Source organism: Rhineura floridana, chromosome 8 (assembly GCF_030035675.1).
Source record: "Rhineura floridana isolate rRhiFlo1 chromosome 8, rRhiFlo1.hap2, whole genome shotgun sequence".
Lineage (NCBI taxonomy): Eukaryota > Metazoa > Chordata > Lepidosauria > Squamata > Rhineuridae > Rhineura > Rhineura floridana.
In genome coordinates this window covers 103720194-103736670 of record NC_084487.1, presented here as the reverse complement: position 1 = coordinate 103736670, position 16477 = coordinate 103720194, and the positions used below count along the sequence as shown (strand labels likewise).

General features: G+C 40.9%; 1 protein-coding gene across 2 annotated transcripts in view; it reads left to right on the top strand.

Annotated features, from left to right (window-relative positions):
• The first annotated feature begins 2676 nt into the window (after window positions 1-2676).
• TAFA5 (TAFA chemokine like family member 5) overlaps window positions 2677-16477 on the top strand; it is a 676652-nt gene continuing 662851 nt past the window's right edge. For both annotated transcript variants that reach the window (XR_009764476.1, XM_061640261.1), the window contains exon 1: window positions 2677-3513. Coding sequence is in view for 1 of the 2 variants with exons in the window: in XM_061640261.1 (XP_061496245.1) it covers window positions 3402-3513 (112 nt within the window). In the remaining variant the exon portion in view is untranslated. The remainder of the gene's footprint in view (window positions 3514-16477) is intronic.

Sequence of the window (16477 nt, the reverse complement as noted above, 5' to 3'; positions counted from 1 at the left end):
CTTTCTTCCTAGCAAGGTTTCATTAATGAACACTGGAATTTATAAACATCTGTCTAAGATAGTATATGGAGAGTTATATAGCACTTGCAATTTATATAGCACTTGTAATTTAAACTTCAAAAAACGGTGCGCTTGCATTCATCATATTCATGTATCTTGGATTGCAGAGTAGTGCACTCCAATCCAGCAAGGAGTGATTTATATGCACAGAGAGCCCTATAACAGAAGCAGATTTCTAGAGCGTGCACAACAGAGTGCCATGTGGAGAGGAATATCTCCGCATCAGGTAGTCCAGTTAAGCATAAGGTGACCACTTATGCATCACCAAAAAGAGGGGGAGAGGTGACAGATTTGCATAAAATTTACACATGCTAATATATATGTACAGCTGCAAATTTAGAAATAATTCTTTTTTAAAAAAATCACATATCATGCAAGTAGAAATACTATAGCCAGGTAACCTGTGTGCCTGCTTTTTCTTCTGTCACTGCTAATAGTTGATGAACTATTTCAAGGCCCTGCCTCTGTCTTCTTCGTGGTTCTGTATATTTAAAGTGGACTTGGACTAACAGCCCTTTAAACAGTCCTCTTTAAAGTGGTATGGATGACCACCCTAGTTAAGCACCTGCTGCTGTACTTAGGGATGCACCATTCCACTGTCTGCACACTCCCCGCCTCTCTCAGCAACATGGTGGAAAGCACTGGGCTCACTGGCCCATACTTCACAATTTCACACCCTGCTCCCAGATGAAGAGTACAGGTCAGCAAGTGAGAGGATGAGGTAGCTGCTCCTTTCATGACAAGTTTTCTGTACTGCACTGCCCAGTGCCCAGAGGGTTGGCGGTTATAACAGTGAATGGGCAGAAATGGCTGGTTGCAATTTTTCTCTAACAAAGCCAACATCCATGCTGGTATTGTTGGGCACCTTCAAAAACTTACACCCCAGAAGAAGGTCCACTGTCAACCCCTCTGGCCCCACTGTAGCTCCACTTCCTTGCTCTGGCTGCCTGTTCACCACTAGGGAAATGAACAGTAATGGGAACAAGGAGAAGCCACAGACCTCATTTATTATTATTATTATTATTATTACATTTGTATACCACCCCATAGCCAAAGCTCTCTGGGTGGTTTACAACAATTAATTTGCTCTGCCCTCTCCCTCTGGGTGGCTGTATGGATTGGGCCCAAAGGGAGGACATACAAGAGGATGAACAGCAGTAAGGAAAAAGTGGGCCAAGTCAGGGAAGAGGCTCACAGAGGTCATCTTGCCCAACCCTTCTCCCCAATCCTACAGCCAGTAACATCAGAAAAAAATTCAGGGGGGGGGCACAGAAGGGACAAAGTATATTTCTAAGTGGGCATAATATACCAAGTGGGGTGAGCTCCCTGATGGGGGGTACTTGCCCCCCTGCCACCCCTTTGGTACCACCCTTGCCTAGAGTTGACACGGCTTCCTAGGCTGCACCACAAGCTCAATTTACCTTGCGGTGAAGCCGAGAGGAGGTGGGACCAACTAGCGCCTTCCCTTGTCTGCACAAGAAGTAGCAGAGCTCAGGGGAGGAGAGACCATGGTTGGGTGGTTTGAGGAACTTTATTTAGCGGACCCTTCCACTTCTAACCACCTGCTGATGGGTTGCTTTTTCTTCAAAATTAAAAGTGGCACTGTTGAGTAGGCTTTTTAATAGTGTGCTTATATGTGTGGTCTGGCCCTGAAGGAGGCAGCGTTGTTAAACATACGTTGGAAAAGGCGTAGTTTGGCCTCTCAGGGCCATTCCGGAAGTGCCAGCGCCTATCAACCAGCAGCACCATTGGTGTGTGATGTTTGCAGTGTACGCATCTCCCGAAACAGCCCTAGCCGAGAGGGGAGGGGCACGCCACGAGACAAGGCTGAGGCCAGCCGCGTGCCATCCTGCAAATCTGCCGTCTGAATTAAGAGCGCGCGCGCTCTTGGCATTTTTAATCCGAGCTCGAGCCATAGTGGAAGCGGTCAGGAAAAGACAAGAGAAAGGGAGAGAGGCTGCTTCGCCCCAAAACCCTTCGCTGGGTTAACCGTGGCGGAGGCAGCAAACTGAGAAGCGCTCAGCCGGCGGAGTTGCCGGCCAGAAGCGGCAACAGCTGCGCCAACGGGCAGAAGGAGTGCCCTGAGCGCCGTGCGCTGAGGAGGAGGAGGAGGAAAGGGGGATTCCACCGCGGCGTAAGACGGAGAAAAGGGCAACCACGCCCGGAGGCGGGCTGTGGGAGCAGAAGGTGATTGAGAGAACCCCACTTCGGCGAAGGTGACGAGGTTTCGTTGCGCGCCCTGACTTGACCCGAGGGGCGCAGAAGGGAAAGTGTTGTCTGCTACTGCGGAAGGCGAGCGGCACCTGCGGATGTAGCCGGTTTCCTGCCTTCGTTCCTCACGGTAGTCTCCACCACGGCGAAGCTGGCGTTGGCGTTGGAGGACAAATCTACAAGTGTCGAGGGAAACAGCGCAAGGCTCTGAAGGAAGTTTGTAGCTGGCAGGGAACGCGTCTGCGCACGCGCTGCCGCCTCTGTCTCTTAGGCTCGACTGAGTGTTAAATAGCCGTCGGTTCTCCGCTCGCTCTGAGGTTGACCGGCTCGCTGGCATTTTCGGGGAGGGTTTCCAGCAGCGGGTTGACTCCTTTTCAAGCAGAAACTGGCAGCTTCTTCGAGATCATCCTTCTTTTCTTCTCAGGTTCACAGAAGGATGCCCCTGGTTGTCTTTCGGTTGTGGAGTTGTAACGCAAGGACCTCTCTCCCCGTCTTTGGGTAGGAAACCGATGGGTGGTTTGTATGCGTGTGAGAGAGCGCGCGCGCAGGCGTTTGTGTGTCTCCTTGTGTGTCAGTTTCTTCCTCATCAGTAGTTGCGGGCTGCCTTGCGAAGACGTGGCTAGCTGACGTGAGGGTGAACTCCGAGGCATCTTCAACGTGGAGGAGGTCCCCTCTCCAATCTTTTCCTGCGTGAGCCTTCCAGGATTCCCCGTAAGGGGGCGAGGGGACAAACACACCCCAATTGTGGACATCAAACTGAAATACTTAGTAGTTCCAGGGAAGCCTTTTCTCAGTCCGACGGTTTTTTTAAATAGGAAAGGGTGAAGGAGGGGGAGGGACTTCAGGTGTTTCCATTCTCATTCCCGATGAATCTTTGTCACAGGAGGGGGAAAAAACCGCACAGCTGAAGAGGTCGTTTCCCGCTGTACAATGTGTTTTGGCTTTGCTGAAGATGCTTCCTTTTGCACCACAGGGTGGTTGTTGATGCTGAACCCTTGATCGGTCTTGAAGATGTTTCTCTTTGGGATTACACGTGGCGGAAGGTGGTCACTCCAAGGGAGAGCTGGCTGGTGAGACTTGCCTGACCACCCTCCTTTTTTTTTTTTCCTCTGGGGAAGGCAGTGGCTTCAATGGCTCCATCTCCCAGGAAAAGCAGCAGGAAAGATGCCAGTGCTTTGTCAAGCGCATCCTCAACTTTCTGGGCAATTATGATCTTGGTTGGCCTCTTAATTGCCTACTGCAGTAAGTACAGCCGCAGCCAGATGGCAAATCCACTTCCTTTTTTGGCTTGGGTGGTTGGTTGGTTGTTTTTGAGGGGGGGAGGCAAGTTGTCAAACAATCACGATGTGTTAATATACAACTAGGCTGGCAAACAATCCTCACCCATATGAAACTGCTTAAAGGAGGAGAGCTCAGTGGTTCTGTAAGAAACACTTTAAAGCTGGTATAATAAACCTTGAAAGCGTGTGTTTTTCAGTGGAATTTGTGAGCACACCAGTTCTTCTGCAGCAGAATCTGGATGTTCTGAATATTTGCCCATACTTTTATTTACTCCTGTAGCTAGAAGCATATTTTCCTTTCCTCAGTCTTTAGTCTTCTCATGCCCCAACCCCGCTTATCATTCATTTATGCTTCATGTAGATGCCTGCACTGAGTTTCTTTTTGTGAACAACTTGCTCTTGAGATAGTTGTCCTGATCTCACTAACAACACAGGCATTATATGCAATTCCTTAATTAGATTTATAGCTCAACACATTTTATTTATTAAATTTATACCCTGCTCTTCCTCCCAGTATTTATTTGTTTATTTATTATTTGATTTGTATCCCACCCTTCCTCCCTGTAGGAGCCCCGGGCAACTGTGTTATCTGGCTGTAAAATTGCAATAGGACAAAACTAGAATTTCTATAGCATTATTTCAGTGAGATTATCATCAATGTTTTAAATCTATTTTGTGTGCTAGTTTGAGACTTCTAATAATAGTAGTGAGTATCTGACAGTGGAGGGCTGTACCGTGTTGATGTAGATGTGTTTCATATATAAAGACAATGTAGTAAAACATTATTTGGTTGAAGTTAAGGCTGCAATCATGGACTGTAAATTTTACAGTACGGATAAGTGGCAGTTCTTATAGAAATGTGAACTATATTTGGATTATTTGGTGGGGTGGGAAGACTGTATTTGATCTGAATTGAAATTGATTTGAAGTGCAGGTTTCTTAGTGTCACAGAAAACTATGCATTGAGCCCTTAACCTCATTCTAAGGCTTCAGTCCTGTGCACACTCCTGTGAAACTTAATAGGACATTCTGAGGAGACATGCATAGAATTACTCTGTTAGTCTTCCTTAACATATTTAAAAACAAATTAGCTTGTACAGTATTTTTCATTTGGGCTGGTTGCAAAGCTCTTTGAATGCTGTCACTGGGATCCTTAGGTTGCAGTAGAATATGGAATACAATAGGCATGATGCAGCCTATGTGTAGGTTATCAGTGACAGAAATAGTGTTGGCTTTCTGCAGCATGTCTGTTATACTCCATACTCTTCTATTTTGTCCTCTCTCTCTTAATGCTTCTGAGATACATCATCCGATACTGTAAGGAAATTGAAGTGAGCTATGATGCTTAATTTCTTTGTGTGTTCCATTACACTTGGAATCTTCACTCACTGGTTCTATAAAGCAGGTATCATAATTTCCAAATAATCTAATAGGGCTTGATATTTTATATAATTTAAGAATATGCTGACTTTTTTTTTACCAGACTGAATTCCTAGGGTTTTTTTTTTTGACATTTCCATTTGTAAGTGTCCAACAGCATGTATCCCTAGATATGTTTACTCAGAAGCATCGATGGGATTGTAGCCTAAGGCTGCAGTCCAATACATACTTACCTGGGAGTAAATCCTATTGAACCCAATAGAATTTACTTCTGAGTAGATGTATTGGATTGCAGCTTAAGTGTTCTTTGTACTCAGGAAATATACTGGAGATTGCAAAGAGTATTCTGCAACACTTTTAAATTAAACTGTCTTTGACACAAGACAAACATTATATTAGATCAACATGGTAAGATGTATCAAAAATAATATCACTGACCATTAATTTTTCCTATACTGACAAAGAAAAACTTCCGTAACTGAGAGAGAGGTATTTCTTACAGATTATATCTACATATGGTACGTTCCCCTCCCCCCAAAAATGTAAGAATAAAATTCTTGTTTTATGTCACTTCTCAACATATAGATACATATGTAAACCATAGATGCAATCTCATGTGAGTTTATAAATAATGCCTAATTCTTTACAAAATGATTCTAATTTAGGCAATCCTAAACATGCTGTATATATTTTATGCTGTATAGCTCTGAGCAGTATAAAATATACAGTGTCAAGACAGTCCACCAATTACATTCTTCAGTGACTTAATGACTAAATATGTAACTTTGAAATGTTGAGGTATAATTTGTATATCACCTGACTGATACTGTGTTTGAAGTGCTGTTATTAAACTAGCTTTATTCTGGAATAATCTAAATACTATAATCCTATGTACCCTTATTTAGGCACAAGCTACATTTGAACTTAGTGGCACGTCTTTCTATGTTTATGTGCATAGGATTGCTCTGTAAAAGATGTAAGTGGAGAAAAGGTGTTTTAAAGCAACTTAAGTAAAGCCCCACCACTTTAATAGGATGCAACTGCAAAGATTCTCTATTCCTCCCAAGAACTGAGATACAGTTTATTCAAATCATTTATTAGCTATAATGAAGAAACACTCTCTATGCCTATATTATGTGTGTTTAAAAAAATACAACCATGCATTTTAAATGTGAAAGTTTCAGTCCAAAGTACACTTAGAATTACAGCAAAGGCTGATGTAAAATATAGACTTCATAAACTGGATAGGTGAATGTTTAGTAAAGATTGAAGTAACCTTTCAACATAATCGAAAGAGTGACAGTTTTCTTATTCCTTCCTCTTTTTCTCCCTATACAAATATGCTCCTATTCTGGGTATTTTCATGAGAAGGTCCAGCAGATAAAGCGCAATTTAGTTTGTAAAAGTGTTACCAAAAGCATTTAGATTAACACATCTTTAATTGTAATGCTATATAATTTAATTTATTGAAATGATGTTTTGTATCCCTAAAGATGATAATCTGATCGTTTCTCTCTCCCCACCCCCTTTAAATATTTGGCTTATAGTTAGGGATGGTGGCTCCACCCAATGGTTGAAGGAGAGACCTGTACTAGACCAATTAGGCTAGTTGCTATAGTGATAAAGCTTTATTGGGCATTTCCTCTGGAGAGAAAAAGATCCGGAGTTAAGAAGGTTCTTGGTTGGAGGCAGTAGCAGAAACTGGAAAGAAAAACTGTGATAAAATCTTATAAAATGCATCTGTTTATGTAAGCTTATTCACCTGCATTTTCAAAAAGCAAAATAGTGCACTTAAAAACTTACTCTGTTAATGTGTTCAGTAGCCAGTTTGGCTCCTACAGAAGTCTGATATGGCCATGATAACATATGCTGTAATTGCATGTTCTCTGGAGTACTACAATGTGCTTTATGTTGGGTTACCTTTTGAAGCATGTTTGGAAACTTCAGCTGCTGATGCCTGATTAGTGACCAGAAACAATTATAGGGAGCACACTTCAAAGTGCTGGTTGTGATCTATATAAGCAAAGCATAAGTGGTTTGGGACCAGGGTGCCTCAAAGGCCACCTTCTCCTATGTGAGCCTGCCTGAACATTGAGATCTTCCAAAAGGGCCCTTCTGTCAGTCTGGTATCATCTAAATGGTGACTGTGAGAGGGTCTTATCAGTGGTTGCACCATGTCTTTGGATCTCTTTTCCTAATGGAGGTTTAGTTTCCTTAGTGCTGTTTATTTTTCTGCCAGCAAGCAGAGGCATTTTTATTTAGGTAAGCCTTTTTACTCCTAGATTAATTTGTCTAATTTACTGCTCAAGAAATTTTAACTGGCTGAAGGCTTATATTTTATTATTTTATTCTGATTCTAAGGAGTTTTATTTGCTGGCTGTTTGTTACTATGAATCTTGTGTTGACTGTATTTTTAGGAGCCTTGAGTGCCAAGTGTAGAAAAACAGAATATACATTGAAATAATAAATATATAAACTTGCAGCTCTGACAACAGAATACAAGGTGTTTAGCATATAGCTTCTTAAAAGATTCTGCTACTTCACACTCATTAAACTGTAGTGGCTGGAAAGAAATACTTAATGTAGGTTTTCAAAGCTCAACAGATCAGATTAATAGTGTAATAAAGTACATGTTTGCAAAACAACCCTAAATTATCATTATTACTAGATAATTGACTTTTAACTATATTATCAAATTACAAAGTACTTCACTTACAGTTACAATGATGACACACTTTTCATTTCTCTCTGTTAAAGAACTGTTCTGCAGAAGAAGAGCAATGTTGGTTTACTTCAGATAATGCTCCGGGGGGAAGATTTGTATATAATGATGTAACATGAAACTTTATTTGGAATGATACAATATTCATAATAGAGTTGCTAGGCAGAACTAGTTTTAGTTTTTACAACTGCTCTAGTGTAATATTTGCAGTTTGCACAAGTTCTAGATGCTGGTGCTATACATAGGCAGCCATGTGGAGGCTGACACTTTCCATGGAACCCAGAACATGTTCTTTAAACAGATCATGGCATGAGGGAAATCACACTCTTCTACATCCCTAAAGTATTTCTCCAGCATTTGTCAGGCAACAGAAATGACTACTAATCTAGGAATGTGTGGAACCTAACCATTTATTTCCATGGAGTTTTATGCTGTTCTAGGCTTTTGCTATTCATGGAAGCCTCGTGGAGTATCTTCATTTCTGAAATTTCCAAAAAACTGGGAACACATGTATTTTCCCTCTTCCTGCTTGCTGGAGCAATAGTTCACTGCATAATCTATTCCCCATGGAGTCTATGAAAATTAGCATGAATCTAAAAAATTGCTCCCATAGAAGCTCCTTCACCATATAGATAAAATGGAGAGATTTCAAACCTTTGCAGAGATGGAACTCCCCTGACACACTGCTTTTCATTGCTATTTTTTGCAGCCTTTGTACAATTTGTACCTTCAGCTGCATCTATTTTTTCCCCGCACAGCATGCATTAGAATTGGTACATCCAGCTGCTATGTAAAAAAAAAAAATCCAGATGGAAATTAAATCTGACATGATCAGACATAAAATAGCTCCAAGATACTTGCCAACAGCCCTACATTTGCAACACTAAAAATCAAACCTGGTGGGTTGTCTCAACATCACTACTTGATCTATGAGATTCTCAAACACAGTCCTAACTATGAGATAAAGCTCTCTTTGTAGAATAGCTAGAGAGTGGTGCTGACATTACCAAAGTGGTGCTGGAACTAAGGGTGCAGAAGCTTCTCATTGCTTGCCTCCAAATGGGTCAAACTTCTGTAAGCATTCCAGTCAAAAATTTAGAAAGGCTCAAGCTTTTTGAGAACTTTCAATGTGAAAGGGAGCAAAAAGCTTGGCAGATGATCACAAAGTGTGTGTGTGTGTGTGTGTGTGCATGCATGCATACATACATACATATATATTCAGTCCCAATACCTAGAACTTATCTTGGAGTAGGCGAGGGAGCATTTCCTGCTCAGGACAAGAACAGGGATTACTTTTCCCAGAATCTGGAAGGGGGAGGGATAAAAAAGGAATAATTTAATCTCCCCTAGTATTTTGTGGGTAATTGGTCTGAAAATTGCAAATATGAGAGAAGTAAGACACCTGCCAAATTGCAGATAAATTGGTCCAGATGCTTTTGTGCTATATACCTTTAACATTGATTTTAGGGTGAGAAGAACTTAAAAAACACAGAAGAACCTCTTGGATCAGGCCAAAGGCCCATCTAGTCCAGCATCCTATTCTCACAGAGGCCAACCAAGGATTTTGCTTTCTCAAGTAAAATAATTCCCTCTGATTACAGCTAGATCTGTCAGTTTGCAAAAGAGGTCTCCTCCCATCCTGGCATCTTCCTTAAGCTTAGAAACATATGTTTCGCTCTTGCAAAGCTGCTCACTCACCCAAAGCATTGAGATTTGAGAGCACCAGTACAATCATTCTCTCCTATTACAATCTAGACCTGACAGTCACTATGGACCTGTTCCTGTGCATCCTCTCCCTGCACTTGTATTTGTTCTCCCTTATTATCTCAGCCTGGCATTGATGACTGGATTGCTGAGGTGGCACAAAGCACTTCATTGGTCCCTGCCTTCAGTTGTGCTGCTATGTAGAGATCCTACTTCACCTCTGGGAAATCTAAAATATTTCCAAGGCATACTATAGTTGCTGTTTATTAATATACGGTCACAGACCCATTCAAATAAAATAGTCAACAAAACATCAAAATAGTTGATACAGGAATATAAAAGTACAACATAAAGGAAATAACAGTTAAGAAAGAAGAATCCTCTTGTGACTCCTTTGGGTAGGGAAGAGGAACTTAGCCACTGTCTCTGTTGTAGACTTATTAAAATCAGCTAGGAAATATTTCAAAAACCAGATCAATGGCCTGCCAGGAAAGTTCCTCATAATAGGGCCAAGTAGTCTATTGCGATCCTTCCTATAAAAATTACATACAAAAAAGGTGTGAGTCAAAGTTTCAACTTCGTCACCCCAGGGACACAGCCGGTTCGCATAAGGAGCACCTTGGTATTGCCCTTCCAAGAGAGCAGAAGAGAGACAATTAAACCTGGCCCTGGAGAATATATGCTGATATTTAGGAATAGTCAGATTCTCCAAATCATTAGCGTATTTGGGGAACTGGAAACTCAAACCAAGATGGATAGGGGAGCATATTTTGCAAGCATTTGATACAGAAAGTTGATATCCCTAATTCGTTGATCTGAAATGTATTTAGCAGTCCTAAAATTTTGTGTATGGATAAAATCAAAAGAAAAACCTAATGAGTGCAATTTAGCAATAAAAAATTTAGACCAAGGACTGGTGTAAACGTCTTTCAAAAGAAGATTTAAATAACCTAAAGAAGGATCACTGAAGACAACCTTAAGCCAATATCTAAAAGCAGAGGACCATGCTGCTCATTCAATAGAAACAAGGCCAGCCTCAAGACATAAACCCGCAGCTGTGACACACCTTGGCATTCTGAATAGAGATCTCAAGAATTTTGAAATGACACTTTTCACAGCTGGATTAAATCCCTGGATCCAGATTGAAACACCGTACAATAACTGAGGCAGGATTTTAGCCTTACATACCTGGATGACCGCTGGAATATATTGGGCCCCCTTTGTATAGAAAAAATGAAAAACTGCCTTGGTAGTACTCTGGGCTACCTGCACTGTATGTTTTCTGTGGGTAGCCCAAGAGAGAGTGGAAAAAATGTGACACCCAGGTATTTAAATTGCTTGACTTGATCTTTATGTTGCCCGCCAATAATCCACTTATTTGACTGAGAACACCTAGAGAAAACCATAATCTTGGTTTTACTAAAATTAATTGTCAGCAGATTGTCCTTATAATAGGTCATGAAGACACATAACAAATGCTTGAGTCCTATTTTTGATAGAGACATAGACTGCTTTCACACATGGGGCTGATTGCGTTAGTTTAATGGATTAAAAAGGTAGCGCTTCTGTCCTGATTTCTAAAATCCCTTTTGCACTGCAGTACCTGTTGCATTATGGAAGAGCAGCTTTTTCAGCCGATATACCAGCATTTCGTGCAACTGTCTTTCATATGGCTTGTTTTTGTCCGTCCCCCAGGAGCATTGTTCCCCACTGAGTAGGAGGTCTAAGATCTCATTCCATTGCCATGCAAGCTCTCTCCCTTTAGGATCTGACTTTTTAAATTGTTTTAATTGTATCAAGACAGGGGTGTGTGTGGGAAATGCTGCTGCTATCTGCGCCAATGCTGGAATACCAGTACAGCATTCATCAGGCAAAAAGCCACAAACAAACCCGTGCAACCAATGGGCGGGAACGCACTACATGCTGGGATGCTTGTCATGTGAGTGGCTGCAGCTAGCGAAAAACTCCTGTGATCTTCCGGGTTCTCAGCCTTGCTAACGGATTATTTCTGGTATCATTCATTATGGAAATTTACGCTAAACTTCCACTATATTCCACTAAAATTCTGAAGCTAGCTTGTGAGATGCGTGAAAGATCAAATATAATGCACAGATTACAGATAAGAAATGGTCAGAATAACGAAATAAAGTGCAGTGTGAAAGCAGCCATAAGCACGGCATCGTCTGCGTATAATAGCAAAGGGCATTTAGTCTCTGCCAACTTTGGAGGGTGAAAATCAAAACTTAAACAATATCCAATCAAATAATTCAAATAGAGATTGAATAGGGAAGGGGCTAATATACAACCTTCATGGACTCCTTTAGTAACAGAATTTATCAAATTACCTTCTAATCCACACCTTGAAGCGTCATGCGTTGGTGGAGACTTTTGATAAAATAAAGCAATCTCTTGTCGATAGAAAAGTGAAGCAATTTGAGCCACAGTTTGTCTCTTGGGTTTGAATCAAAAGCTGACTTCAGATCGATAAATGCTGTAAACAAACCATTTCCAAAGGAGGTCGTATATTTCTTGGCCAAATGGTTTAAAACTACACAGTGGTCGATGGTAGATCTATCCTTTCTAAAACCTGCCTGTTAATTTCCCAAAATATTCTCATCCTCTATCCAAGCAGTAAGCCTCCGGTTCAGATAACTAGTATGTAACTTACCCACTATTGACAATAGACTGATAGGTCAGTAATTTGATGGATCTTCCCTAAGCCCTTTCTTAAAGATTGGTATCACAATAGCCTCTAACCAAGCTAGAGGGAAAAGACCAGTCTTTTAATGTGCATAAATATATTTGCCAGAGAGGGGCTCACCAGGTTATTTTCGCCTTCAGAATTTCAGGGGAAATTAAATCGGATCCCAGAGCCTTTCCTGATTTCAGATGAACAATGAGAGATTTTACTTCAGACTGTGTAACTGGGGGGGCACGTTGGCAAATCTTTACAATCTAAAAAAGAAGAACCAATTGTTGGATGTTTCCTAGCTTCCACAAACATTTCATAAAAATACCGCTCCCAAATGTCGGCAGAGATGTTACAGCTGGCTGGGCTTGATGCGGTGCCAAGGGCACCAGTAACCACAGCCCAAAAAAGTTTACAGTTATTGTTTAATGAGGAATCGATCAATGCCTTCCACTCATTTTACACTGCTTGTTTTTTCTTTTGGGTTAGCAGTAATTTGTATTGCTTTTTAAGCGAATAGTATTTTGGGGGTAGGACTTTAAAATTTCCCTTCCTATATGGAATATATACATTTCTTAATTATTTTTTCACTATCTGGCACTCCTCGTCGAACCACTTAGGGACACTCTGCTGTACAATTGGTTTGGAAGTAGACCGTTTCAGGCTTAAAACAGGTTTCAAAAGGCAAATCAGTCAGGGCTGTGGAGTCGGAGTCGTGGAGTCGGAGTTGGAAGCAATTTTGGGTGGAGTTGGAGTCGGTAGAAATGTACCGACTCCAGATTCAAAATAAAAACTTTCATAGGAATTTAGGAAAGCTTTCTTGTTCAGAAATTTTAATCAAATAAATACATTTTATGTTCTATCAATCTAGCCTGATGATTCACGTGGTGGTGATGAAATGCCTTGTGCTACCGTTTTACTACAGTAAATTTGTCATTACTAGTTAATATACATTTGCCATTTATGAAGGAGTCGGAGTCAGACAGTAGAAAAAGAGAGGAGTCGGAGTCGAAGGTTTGGTGTACCGACTCCACAGCCCTGAAATAGGTAACAGGCAAGGATTTAGGGCAGCAGAAATTTCCATAGCTCTTAGGATAGCGCTTTTCAATTCTTCCCCTGCAGGGGAATTTAGTAGACCAGTGACCTTAGTGTTTACATTTTTGGACCAATATAGTCACTTAGGCCTAAGCTTTAAAAGTTGATCTCTATACAAGTGATTAGAGTCTAAGTGGATAGAGGCAGATACAAGAGTAAAACTGAGGGGTAAATGATCGCTATCAAGCCTGTCTCCAATTTAAATATCCTTAACCAAGCTGGAAAGAGAGTGAGAAATCGACACGTAATCAACCACACTACTTCCACAAGGCATACTATTATTTGGAGATTCATCTGATTCTAAATCAGTAGTAAATATCACCTTCGGGACAAACAGTAGCTTCCATGCACCATAGTTCCAGTCCACGTGAGGTCCTCCCAGCTTTTGGTTAAGAAAAAAATACGGCAACTCCTAGACATGCTATTTTAAAACGGAAATAACTTGTAGCTATGTTCTTAGATGTATGATATTACCTGATTGGCATTGGAAAGGCATGTACTGCACCAGTTCTCATGCTGCTTGCCATGATTTCTTTTTTTTGGGGGGGGGGAGGAAGAGTGTGAGTGAGAAAGACATAGTTTTATATTTTGCTATATTTAAGCAAGCGTATGTTTTGAAAATGGATGTGGTGGGGAAAAGGCAGGGCGCTGTCATAGTGTATAATGAAAGATGAACACTTGCTGTCTCCAGTAAGCTGCATTGAAACTAGTAGTGTCCTTCATGTAGCTTGCTGAAAGGCTATCATGATACAAGGTCACTGTTGCCTTATGCCAAATAGAAACAAGTGTTCTAGGAATAAAAGATTTGTATATAATAAATAATAATGTCACATATCTATATATACATTTAGTACAGTTCTTGCCTTAATTGTGTGCCACTACCTTTTGGGAGAAGGGGAATCCTATTAAAATCCTGTTTCTGTGTACATAATTGTATTTTTCTTTTTTTCAGGATTCAGATCAGCTTTTCCTTTTCAGTCTATTTTTCAATCAGGTTTATTATACATATTTGAAAATTATAATGATTATCACTTTATCACATTAGAAAAGCAAGTCATAAAAATGCCCATACCTTTTATATGACATCCCAGATGCCTTTTTTTAAGAGAGCATACTTTTGAATTTAAAAAGGTGCTTCAAAATTAATGACCTCTACAAAATACCACCTGTCAGCCACCACATCGAAACTGACACTGAAAACATTCTTGGGAAATGATTATGTGGTAATGTATAGTATGATAACCAAAGCTTAATTTGAAGAGTTTTATTCAGTGGACCTGCAAAGTACTGATAGGAAGGCCTTATTTATAAATAGGTACACTTCTTTTTCTTTATCACTGAGTTAGTAAAACCGTCCTTGCAAACGTGGATTAGGGAAGAAAGCTTCCATATCATATGTTTAGATTTCCATAAAGACTTGAACCATGATGATACTTCTTGCCCTCTACCCCCTTTTTAAAAAGGAATTGCTGATAAATTCACATTCAGTAATTTTATATACTTACTGATTAACATATTTGTGCTACAGTAAAAATGTATTTCATCTTCTCTCCTTACCATTTTTATTTGTTGATAGAGTATAACCTGAAGTTTTGAAAGCCCATGTTTTGGAGTATTATTATGCATTGATGTCTTGGGCTCCATGGAGCACTGCTGGTGGGAGTCATCAGGAGGAGGAGGAGGTAGAAGAATGGGATCCTGGGGTGGGGCCCAGTGAACTGCAGCAGAAGGTGGCAGAAACAGTAGAAGGCTTCAGCAGTTTAGATGGTGTCAACTCTACCCCTGTAGTTCCAGTTATAACTAATGAAGCACACTGACTGACGTTGAACTGGCCCCTGTCCCACCCCTCAGCCCCGCCTTGTCACCAGCACCACCATTTGAGCCTCCTCCTGAGGAGGAGGAATTGGAGGCTCAACCAGAGGCAGAGGAGGATCTGACTGAAGTACCATCACCATTTCCAAGGACATGTTGGCTGGTACAAAGGCTCAAGCAGACACCACCAGCTTTTCAACTTTGCAGGAGTGCTTGATTGCTTTGGCAAACCTGTTGAGAGAAATCTTCCCCACTCAAACAGAGAGGGCCCAACCCAAGCCTACTTCAAGAGTCTCGTATCTAATTGCTGTGACAATGTCTTAGCTTGAGTAGCCACGCCTAGTTACGTTGTGTAGAGACACAGACTCCTGTGTAATCTGTAAACTGATGTGTGAACCACTCTAAGCTGAGACTTCATATTAAACATAATGGAGAAAAACATATTTCCGAGTCTGAATCTTACAGGATTGGCCAGGACAATTGAAGCTTCTAATATCAAGCTAAGTCATATCAAGATGATTAAATAATTTTTTCTTACTTGTTGCAGATATCATTGCTCAGTGATAAGTGTATCATCTGAACCATTATGGATTATTTCATTAATCTAGCTGAAAATGGAAATGGACTGCCTTCAAGTCGATCCTGACTTATGGCGACCCTATGAATAGAATTTTCATGGTAAGCGGTATTCAGAGGGGGTTTACCATTGCCTCCCTCTGAGGCTAGTCCTCCCCAGCTGGCTAGGGCCTGCTCAGCTTGCCACAGCTGCACAAGTTAGGCCCTTCCTAGTCTGCAACTGCCAGTTGGGGGGCAACCGGGCTCCTTGGGTCTATGCAGCTTGCCCACGGCTGCACAGGTGGCAGGGGACGTAACTGGGGGGGTGATCTTTATCTGGCCCTTTATACTCAGGAGGCATGAGTGGGGATTTGAACTCACAGACTCTGGACTCCCAGCCAGGCTCTCCTCCCCACTATGCATGCCTATTTTTTTGTAATAATTCTGGGTAATGCAAATGCTTCCTAAACATTCTTATCAATGCATTTAGTGCAAGAATGGAACCATCTGGGTTATTTTGGAATTTTGAATTCCCAAAGTTTTGCCCCATAAATTCACTAGAGTAATAAATTTTTCTCTGTAATTATAAAGTATATCTTATAAAACAACTGGAAAAACAGAGTTGGTGGTCTTTCAAAAAACAATTTCTGTACCCTTGGGTAAGTTAACGCAGGAAAAATATACTGGACTTCAAAAATACATTATGAATGTATGTATTTAAAAATGAAGATAACAATGGATAATATTGTCTGTCCAGAGTTGAAGGCCCATCAGTGCATGAAAAAATAACAGAAAAGTCACAGAATCTATGATTCTCCTGCATATATCCTGTTCTCTTTATATGAGTGATTTCTAACCTTTAATCAGCTGAGGGCATCTAGGGGACAAACTACACAAGACCAATTTTTAGCAATATGGCAGGACTATATTGCTTATACAAATGATGATACAAGTACCCAAAACTCTTGG